The sequence below is a fragment of the Agelaius phoeniceus genome, chromosome 30 (assembly GCF_051311805.1).
Source record: "Agelaius phoeniceus isolate bAgePho1 chromosome 30, bAgePho1.hap1, whole genome shotgun sequence".
Taxonomy (NCBI): Eukaryota; Metazoa; Chordata; class Aves; order Passeriformes; family Icteridae; genus Agelaius; species Agelaius phoeniceus.
The window spans coordinates 4,644,767-4,655,339 of NC_135294.1; the positions used below are offsets into that span (position 1 = coordinate 4,644,767).

Below are 10,573 nucleotides of genomic sequence, written 5' to 3' on the forward strand. Positions count from 1 at the left end.
ATTATTCATATAATATTCAATTTAATTGCGAAAAGCCAATCATAAAATACGCATTTTTCACATCCTGGATGTGCTTTCAGGCCCCAGTGCGGCTCCGCCCGAGGCCTCAGGGCCCCGCGGGCCGGTCCCGAGCGTCTCGCCACGCGCGTGACGTCACGCACAACTACCCCGTCTCGCGATGGCGTCATGCCACCGCCGCGTGACGTCACAGCCCGCGCGCCGCCGCGTTCTCGCGCGCCCAATCAGCGGCTTTTCCCGAGGGCTCCTCGGGTCAGGCCCCGCCCCACTGCGCTCCCATTGGGCGGACCTCCGGCAGGACAGCGACTTTGACTTCTGATTGGCTGGAGTCGAGCAGGGCGTGGCGCGGCGCGATGGCGTCATGGTGCATTCACCACAGAGCGGCCACGGGTCAGAGCGGCGCGCGCGGGGCACGACGGGACGGGTGGGCGGGGCAGGAGGAGTGCGTCCGGCGGTGACCGGAACCGGAAGCGGAACCGGCACCGGGGCACCGGGACAGAAATCGGCATCTCCGGGACTGCCACGAGCACCGGGACCGGAGAGGGGCAGCGTGGCAGCCCCCGGTCCGGCCCCGACGCGCCCGGCAGCGCTCGGGGATGGGGCCGGCCGGGCCCCGGCGGCCCCCGGCGCCCGCCGGAGCTGCCGCCGCCCCCCGCCGCTACCGGGGCTGAGGGCCCGCCGCGCCCGGCCCAGCAATGGCTGCGTGCGGCTGTAACGCGCTCCTGGCCGCGGCCAGGGCCAGGTGAGCCCGCGCGGGGTCGGACGGGCCTGGGGGGGGGTTTGGAGCTTTTATCCATTCCCCGTTAAAGCGGCTCTGGGAGACGCGGCGGGGCTCCCCCTCTCAGGGAAGGGCACAGCACGGCTTGTCGGTACTGCAGCCGTTGCTGGGGATCGGGCTCTCAGCACTAAAGCGATTTCACGGGGCTGGTTTGGTGCTGAGGGGGCTGGTTTGGGTGTGATGCCTCGTGTCGGGATCTTTAGCTTGTCAGAGTGACCCCGAGAAAAGTTAGAAAGTCTCTTTTCCCAGCCCGGCGCTTGAAGAAGGAGTCAGGGCTTTTCAGTTCTCGGTCTCAAGGTTGTTTATTGTATCTTATATATAAAAAATTTTCTCCTGCCCTGCCGTGGTCCATCCAGCAGGACAGTTCCAGGCACTCTGCCTGCCCCCGGGGCAGTGTTATGTCTTTATACTAAAAACTACGTGTACAATGTTTACAATTCCTTCCCAATACCCATCACCTATGTTAGACAGTGAGCTTCTACTCTAAACCAATCTGTAAGTGCCACCATCACAGCAGAAGATGGAGGCCAAGAAGGAGAAAGGCTGGACACAGCCAGTTCCCTCCATCTTGCCTCCTGAACCCCCATAATCTACTTTTCCACCCCGTGATAACTCCACTATTATTCTACTTAATTTGTTATGGCTTGCAGATCTTCATCTAAGGTTGATAACTTGGTCATAATCACACCCACAGGGGCATTTTGGGCTCTGTGCCAGGGTCTCTGAGCCCCCTGGCAGGGGTCTGGGCTGCCCAGCACAGCCAGAGGGATGTCTTGACACCTTGGCACTGGGTTCTGCTGCCCTGCTCTTACCCAAACACCTCTCCAGTTTCAGGGGCTCCCGTCTCCTGGCTCACTGCAGCCCTCCGTGCTCCCCAGCCTCTGCTCTTGTCCAGCTGGTGGATCCCCAGCTCGCCTGGAGCTGCAGGGACTCCAAGAGCCAGGCCTGGGCACGCCGAGCCTGCCTGCCTCGCTCACCTGCCCACACCCTGCACACCTCCAGCAGCTCCCAGCAGCTGCTGCCAGGGGAGCCCCACGGAAAGCCCAGGAACCAGGGAGCTAAAGCTGCTAAAAGCCTGGCCAAGCAGACAGTGGTGGCTCCTGCAGGGAGGAAATCCTTGAGACAGAGAGTCGTGGATGAGCTGAAGCATTACTACCATGGGTTCCACCTGCTCTGGATTGACACCAAGGTGGCTGCCAGGATGGTGTGGAGGCTGCTGCACGGGCAGGTGCTCACCAGGAGGGAGAGGAGAAGGGTGAGTGCCACAATGTTAATGTTCAGGAACACATAATTAAAGAATAATTACATGCAGGTGCTTTTATTTGGGTCAGGGGTACAGACCAAAATCTGACTGCAACATGGTTTTGGGCTGAACGTGTTTTATATTCTATCATTATATAACTTACATGTTAGTTATTAAACTTACATTGTTCTGTTGTATACATTGATTTCATCCAAACCTGGATTTCTCCTGATCTCCTCAAACCCCTAACATAGTTTCTCATGATTCTTTAAACAATAATTATATTTAATCATATCTAACAATTATATCTTTTATCATATACTGACTACACAGGTGCAGTTTCATGTGATCTAGCAAGGCCTAATCTAATAAAGTAATATTCTATATATTACTATATATAACTATATATAGTTATATAGATATAATACTGTATATATATAACACTATATATAATAGATATAATATATAATATTATATATATAATACTATATATGTCACAGTATATTATATATATATAGTATTATTTTTATATTATATTATATATAATATAACTATAACTATACATATATGTAAAATACAGAATAGAATAGAATACAAGGCCTAACTTTCCCAGGGCCTACTAAGCCTAAATTTCTTTCTAGCTCCCCGATTTTTCTGTGATTTTAAAATCTTTTACTGTCAACAACACCTGGATAAAGTGATGCAGTAAGAGGCTTAACCCCTTCTTTGGGCACACTTTGGTAATCCCTGCTGTGCTTTTCTCCCTACAGCTGCTGAGAACTTGTGCAGATCTCTTCAGGCTGGTTCCCTTCCTGGTGTTTGTCATTGTTCCCTTCATGGAATTTCTGTTACCTGTGTTCCTGAAGCTCTTCCCTGACATGCTGCCCTCGACGTTTGAGACGGAGTCAAAAAAGGTTTGTGGAGTGTCCCCAGCTCCTCAGAACATCTGTGCAGCTGTGCAGGGCTGCTGTTCCCTGTCTGTGCTGCCAGTGAGCATCAGCCTCACCCCATGCTTGAGGCATTCCCAGCTCATTCCTGAGCTCTGTGATATTACTGTCATATTTTCTGAAAAGTCCTCTTTGCCCAGGATTTTCTCCTGTGTTTGCTGCTCTAGAATGTGGTCTGGAGGTTGTTTATCCAATATGTGAATTGTTTTAACTTAATGACCAATCACAGCCAGGCTCTGAGGAGCCACAAGTTTTTATTATTCATTCTTGTTAAGCCTTCTGTCTGTATCCTTTCTCTTTCTTTAGTATAGTTTTAAAATAAAATATAATATATAGTATATAAAATATAGTATAAAATATAATATTTAGTATATAATATATAATATTTAGTATATAATATATAGAATATATATTATATCATATATAGTAGATATAATATACACTATATATAATGTATAGTATGTATATAATATATAATTAATTGTATAATAATTAAATAATAATATAATATATTATATATAATTTTATATATAATATATAATATATAATAATTAAATAGTATAATATATGTTAATTATATAATATATAATTAATATAATATAATAATAAACCAGCCTTCTGAGACATGGAGTCAAATTCTCATCTCTCACCTCATACTGAGGACCCCCACAAACTCTGGAAGGTTGTGCTGCAGACAGGGATCAGAAGGAATGTGCACAGCAATTCCATTTTCTGATTTATAACTTTGTATTTCCCAAATGAAGGAAGAGAAGCTGAAGAAGAAGCTGAATGCAAGGCTGGAGTTAGCCAAGTTCCTGCGGGAGACCATTGCAGAGATGGCCAAAAGGAACAAGGCAGACACAGGAAAAGGGAAACAATTCTTTTACCTGCACGAGGTAGGATGGCAGCCATGGCACAGACACACCTTGAGCTGCTGCCTGGGGCAGAGAGCAGGGTATTTGTACCAGGGCTGTGGGGACAGAGCAGCTGCTGTTCCCTGGGTGCCTCCCTGGCCACCCTGCAGTCAGAGCCCTGCTCACAGGGATTCCCAGCCTGGCAGGGCACACCTTTCACCCTCTGGAACTGCCAGTGGCTGCTCAATAACAGTTTCACTGTGACTTTGAACTGTATCTCCAGCAAGGACAGGAATTCCCCAGTGAGGAGGGGAAGGGGAAGGGGGGGAGATTCCCAGCTGGGGATCCCACTCAGGGCTGTTTGTACCTTGTGTCCCAGCAGCAGAGCCCTGCTCACAGGAATTCCCAGCCTGGCAGGGCACACCTTTCACCTCCTGGAAATTCCAGTGGCCACTCAGTAACAGTTTCACTGTGACTTTGAACTGTATGGTGCTGTCTCCAGCAGGGACAGGAATTCCCCTGTGAGAAAAGGGAAGGAAATTCCCAGCTGGGGATCCCACTCAGGGCTGTTTGTGCCTTGCCTCAGCTCCTGTGACTTTGAACTGTATGGTGCTGTCTCCAGCAGGGACAGGAATTCCCCTGGGAGGAAGGGGAAGGTGGGGAGGTTCCCAGGTGAAGATGCCCCTGTATGGTGCTGTCTCCAGAAGGGACAGGAATTCCCCTGGGATGAAGGGGAAGGTGGGGGGAGGTTCCCAGGTGAAGATGCCCCTGTATGGTGCTGTCTCCAGCAGGGATAAGGATTCCCCTGGGAGGAAGGGGAAGATGGGGGGAGTTTCCCAGGTGAAGATGCCCCTGTATGGTGCTGTCTCCAGCAGGGACAGGAATTCCCCTGGGAGGAAGGGGAAGGTGGGGAGGTTCCAGCTGGGGATCCTGCTCAGCTCATGGCTCTTGGTGCCTCCCCCCAGCTCCGTGCCAGTGGCCAGCAGCCCAGCACACAGGAGATTGTGCGCTTCTCCAAGCTCTTTGAGGACGAGCTGACCCTGGAGCACCTGGAGAGGCCCCAGCTGGTGGCCCTGTGCAAGCTGCTGGAGCTGCAGCCCCTGGGCACCAACAACCTCCTGCGCTTCCAGCTGCTGATGCGGCTGCGCAGCATCAAGGCCGACGACGAGGTGGGTCTGCAGCAGCAGCAGCAGCAGCCAGGAGCTGCCCACACCCCCTCACAGCAGGGGAGATTGCTGTTGATGAGAGTCACATCCTCCCCAGGACACATCCCAGAAGAGAAAACAGAATGAGAGTTCACCTCCCTGCAGTCTGGCATTGCAGATATTGCCACTAGAACGTTTCCTTTTGGAGTCATGCTAACTTATGAAAAAAGGGATGCTTTTTTGGATGTGCAATGGGGTTATTTGGAAAAATGGAACCAGGCTTACACATGCAGAGGTAGTGGCCATAAGTTGCAGCAAGGGAAATTTCAACTTGATAAGAAAAAAAATTAAAATCAGTGAGTGGGTAAAGAGTGGAACAGGTTGCAAAATCCCCATCCCTAAAGAGGTTCAAAGCACAAATACTGAACAATTTTGAGCAGGAGATTGGACTGGGGACCTCCAGAAGCCCTTTCAGGTGCAGCAGGCTCTTGGCTTGCCCTGTGCCTGCATGGGAATGTTGCTGTTCATTGCAGATGATTGCCAAGGAAGGGGTCTGTGGCCTGAGCGTGGCAGAGCTGCAGAGCGCCTGCAGGGCCAGGGGCATGCGGTCACTGGGGCTCTCTGAGGAGCAGCTGAAGGAGCAGCTGGGCCAGGTGAGTGTGCCCTGGCCTGGGCTGCTGTGAGGTTCATCAGAGGACAGGCTCCAGGCAGGGCTCAGGTGCAGCAGGCACAGCTTCCTGAGAATTCATGCATGAATTTCAAGTTGGATCCTGACCCACAGAGCTGAGCTCTAAGGCATGAAGGATCCAGATTATGTCCTAGACTAAAGAGAAAACCACCTTGCTCCTATCTGGCCCTGGTTCTGTTTGAAAGGGGGGGTATTCCTAACTCTTCAGACCCATTTCTTCTCATTATGGTAACTTAACACTGTATTATCCTCACCCACAGAGCTGAGCTCTAAGGCATGAAGGGTCCAGATTATGTCCTAGACTAAAGAAAAAACCACCCTGCTCCTGTCTGACCCTGGTTCTATTTGGTTAAGTGGGTATTCCTAACTCTTCAGACCCATTTCTTCTCATTATGGTAACTTAAAACTGTATTATCCAAACTCAAGATTGCTTTAAGGACAGAGTGTTGTATTAATAAATACTCACATAGAGCCAATATGAAGCAATTTTTCCTTCTGTTTTTTTCCAACAGTGGCTGGATCTGCATTTAAAGGAGAACATTCCTTCTTCCCTCCTCCTGCTTTCCCGTGCCTTGTACTTAATAGATATAAAGCCACAATCTGTTCCCATTCCACAGAGCAAGGCAAGTGGTTTGAATAAAGCTCTTAGGTTAATAGGTCAACCATTATGCATTATAAAAATGAAGGACTTTGATAGAATCTTGTTTTCTGAGCCTACAAGTGGACTGAAGTTGTGATTCTGTGTTCTTCAGCAGACAACTGAAGCTGCTGGAGTGATGACATCTGTGCTTGAAGGTCAGGAGACCCTCCTGGATCCTGCCCCTGTTGTACAGGGAAGAAAGGTTAGAAACAGCAGTGTGCAAGCAGGAAAACTTGTGCTGAAATGGTTGGGAATTGGGTGTGACCAAACCTTTCCAAAGCTGGACAAACCCAGTGTTTGACACCACAGCACAGAGCACGAGCAGTGTCTGTTCTTGCACTGTGTGGGTGTTTTTCACTCCAAGAGCCTCTCACTTGCATGTTCTGATTTGAGAGGCAAGGGAAGGGAGCAGGGATCTGCTGTGGCACAACTGGTGCTGTGCCTGGGAGCAGCTGGTTATTGAGTACCATGGTGCTGGCTCCCAGCCAGGGAGGACTCAGCCTCAGCCTGAATTGCTTCAGGCCTCAGCCCAGGTACATTCAGCTCAGAGGAGCCAGTTCAAGAGGACTTGTTTTTAGCCCTCTTTGTGAATTTGGGTTCAGTTGTCCAGGACAAAATGAGCCAAAATATCTGGAGTAAGAAAGCCAGAGCATATGGTTCTCAGCATCACACTGCAGTGAATTCCTTAGATTAGTCCCAGCTGATAAAAGCAGCAGCAGGAATCAAAGAATATTGTATCAACTGCCAGAAATATTTCCACATAGTTAAACTGTGCTGGGGAAACAATGGAAATGCCAGCACAGCTTTCACAGAGTTAGCAGGGAACAGCCTTGTCAGAAGGGAGAAGGGCCTGGGGGGTTTGGGTCTTTCTGAGAGGGTTCTGTGACTTACAGCTGCTTTTTCCTTAAAGACTGAAGAATTTGTGTCCCAGCCAAAAGAGAAATTGCCATTCTCTGAAGCATCAGTGAAGCCTCCCCCACGAGAGGTGAGCCTGTCAGAGTCCTTACACTTCCCAAAGGAGATTGTTCTTCACACAGCTTGCAGCCAAACTGAGGAAGTTTGGAGTGCAGGATGCTGTGAATGCTGCTGAGTTCAGGGAGCAGCTGGAGAAACTGGATGAGAACTGGGGGCTGTTCAATACAAAGATACCACACATGACAGAGAGCAGTCAAACTGGGGGGAATTACTGGCATATCCTTGTAGTCTTTAATAATCTGCCTTGGGCCAGTGGGACAGACCAGCCTTCCCTTGGGGTCAGCAGGGTAAGAGCCCCTTTGTAGCTGTAAAAATATTTCTGCAGTGATTGTCTTTGTTTTGCCCATTTTCTTTCTGTGAATATTTGATTTCAGTTCAGGTGCTTATGTGCACATCTGGGATGCTGCTTAAGGCAAGTTTGGGAGTCCAGACAGGCTCCTGTCTCCTTTAACCTGAAGAACTTTGCTCCCTATCAACTCTCCAGAGCAGCTTCCATGCTAAATGGGAAAACACCTTCAGAAAAGGTTTTGAATTTCAAGAATTTGTACTGCCTAAAATCTGCCCTTTTCTTTTTTGCCCCTAGACCAAAATGGAAGCATCCCAGAGCAGCAAGGCTGGTGCCAATGGAGCCTAACCTGGAGCCAGCACTGGGAGGAAGCAGTTTCCATCTCCACAGCTCCTGCAAAGGGAGCAGAGATTTCCCAGGAGGCTGCTCTACACAAGGAGGCAGTAGCCCTCAGGGGCCTCTCTCTCTCTGTCCCAAGCTTGTTAGCAACTAGGCCACTGCTGTCTGGATGGCCCCAGACATCTCTTTTGTGCTGGATCCTTGCCCTGCTACTTTTAACTTATGGTGTAAATATGTTAATAATGGTGCTGCTGTCTGTGCTGTTCCTGAGCAGGTGTTTGTGCTTAGCAAAGGCAGCTTTTCATGTTAGAATGGCCTGTGCACAGAACAAGCTGGGCTGGGCTCCAGCAAAGCCTGTTCTGCAGTGTGAAATCCTCTGCAGGAACATCCCCACACACCCAGGGCCAGCAGCTTGTCCTGAGGGTCACAGCTCAGGCTCTTGGTCCTGCTTTGGGTGTTTTAGCCAGTGAGCAGCCCACAAGAACCCACGTGGCCACAGTTTTACTGAGGAGGGGGGTGGCCACAGGGAGGGAGGGAGCAGCACTTGGTGGTAGCACTGACCAGAAGGGCTTCAGGCCTTGCTGGACAGGAGCAGCCTCAGCCTGTGAGTGTGGGAGCTGTGCAGGTGCCACACACTGTGACAGAATCTGACTTGCACTTTGAGGATCCCTCTGGGTCACAAGAGGGAGCAACCTGGACCTGCACACCTCTCCTAAGGGTGGAGCTTTGGTTAATCCTCACCAGGCTCAGAACACACACCAAGTGCTCTCCACGCTTGCAAAGTGATTCCTCACATGCTCAGTTTTTGCCAGACTCTCAGAGGATTCTGAAAAGCTGTTTTTAGCATTTGTTAAATTTTTTACTCTGTCCTATGTAAATACTGAGAAATTACTCACATTATGGATTTTAAATATGTATATTTATACTTACTGTAAAATTAGATTTGGTGCTAAGTAGGAATGAAATGTCTCTTCCAGAGGTCAGCCAGCCTTTAGAACAACCCGACTGAGAGCCAGTTCTCCAAGCTCAGGTAGGAGCAGCACTTTAAACCCAAGGCCTCAGGCTCCTACAGCAACACAGAGCCAGCTGTCAGGTGTCCTGTGTCCTTAGCTCTGCACCTGAGCCTCTCCTTGTTCACCCAGCCCGTCTACAGTGCTGGATCTGTGTCTAATAAATGGAACAAATGTTGTTTCAATAAAATAACACCTTGCTGTGGAGTTGTGAGCGTGTTCACAGGGGTCTGAGGATGAGGGAAGAGACGAGGATCTGACTCCATGCTTCAGAAGGCTGATTTATTATTTTATGATATATATTGCATTAAAACTATACTAAAAGAATAGAAGAAAGGATTTCATGAGAAGGCTGGCTAAGAATAGAATAGCAAAGAATGATAACAAAGGTTTGTAGCTCGGCTCTCTGTCTGAGCCAGCTGGGCTGTGATTGGCCATTAATTAGAAACAACCACATGAGCCCAATCCCAGATGCACCTGTTGCATTCCACAGCAGCAGATACCCATTGCTTACATTTTGTTCCTGAGGCCTCTCAGCTTCTCAGGAGGAAAAATCCTAAGGAAAGGATTTTCCATAAAAGATGTCTGCGACATGGAGTCACTGCTGCCTCTTAGCGCCACAGTGAGGAAAGGAGGCGTCTCCTCCCGCCTGCTGTTCCAGCCCGGGACTGCTCCACTCCCAAACCCGCCTGGCTTTCTCTGGCAGCCTTTGGAAGCCCGGGGAGGTTTGGGGTGAAATGATCAGGGAACGGCTCCTTCATTTGCCAGCCGGCCCGGAGAGCTCCCTGCCCCATCCGAGCACGGAGCTGTGCCGGCTCCGAGGGCTCAGCCCCTGCTCCGGGCGGAGGGAGAGGAGGAGGCTGGGCGGGATGAAGGCAGAGCCAGCCAGCGCCGGCTGCCGAGGCAGCAGCGCATTCCTCGGCTGAGAAGTTTCACAGATGGAGAGAGCAGAGGGGCTGGCAGGGAGCCCTGGCATCACCTGGGCACTGCCCTGCCGTGGGTGGGCTCTGGGTGGGCTCTGGTGCCTCCCACGTCCCCATCCTCCAGCCTTGCACCACCACATCACACTGGTGTTTGTGTGAGAGATCATGTGTCCGTTTGCCTCCTGTGTTTTCAATTTAGAAAGATCTGGAAGCTGGGACTCTCTTCCTTGGATGTCCTGCAGTGAGCACCAGCCCCGTGTTCAGCCTGAAGCGGGCACAGGCTATGCCAGCCTCCCTCCTCCCAGGGGAGCCCACCCTGGGGCGGGCAGAGGCAAGAGAGACCCTTTCCACACTTCTGAACAAACCCATTTTCAGATCAGAAAACCAGACAGCTTTTTTCCTCAGCCTCACAGGTCGCTGCTGCCTTGGGGAGGCTCTTGGGGACATGGCCACTCTCAGCTCTGCCTGGCATGTGGGGACCCCGGGCACCTTCCCAGGACCCCGTACCCTGCAGGCACGCAGGGGGGAGAGGCAGCGATTCTGCTGCATGACCTTCTGAGCGAGGGGAGGAAACGACCCCCGTGGAGCCCCATAAATCACGGGGTTCTGTTCTGCAGCGCCGGGCAAACGAAACGCTGAGGAGATCCAAGGCCGTGTGTGCTTTGGCGTGGGGAGAGCTTTTCCAGCCGCGCCGGTGCCAAACACCTTCCAGTCTCCCCTCAGCCTG

The 10,573-nt window shown here is 50.6% G+C and overlaps 1 protein-coding gene across 2 annotated transcripts; it reads left to right on the forward strand.

Moving 5' to 3' along the window:
• The first annotated feature begins 439 nt into the window (after window positions 1-439).
• On the forward strand, window positions 440-9,130 carry LETM2 (leucine zipper and EF-hand containing transmembrane protein 2). Of its 2 annotated transcripts, none has more exons than XM_054650646.2 (10): window positions 440-760; window positions 1,625-2,051; window positions 2,810-2,953; window positions 3,751-3,882; window positions 4,806-5,009; window positions 5,519-5,638; window positions 6,186-6,296; window positions 6,429-6,515; window positions 7,224-7,298; window positions 7,872-9,130. In XM_054650646.2, exons 1-10 carry the CDS (start codon window positions 714-716, stop codon window positions 7,920-7,922), a joined length of 1,398 nt encoding a protein of 465 aa, XP_054506621.2. In that variant the 5' UTR covers window positions 440-713; the 3' UTR covers window positions 7,923-9,130. The 2 variants fall into 2 exon arrangements, with proteins under 2 accessions (XP_054506621.2, XP_054506620.2); XM_054650645.2 differs by having other exon boundaries at window positions 442-760; window positions 6,426-6,515.
• Window positions 9,131-10,573: the final 1,443 nt, after the last annotated feature.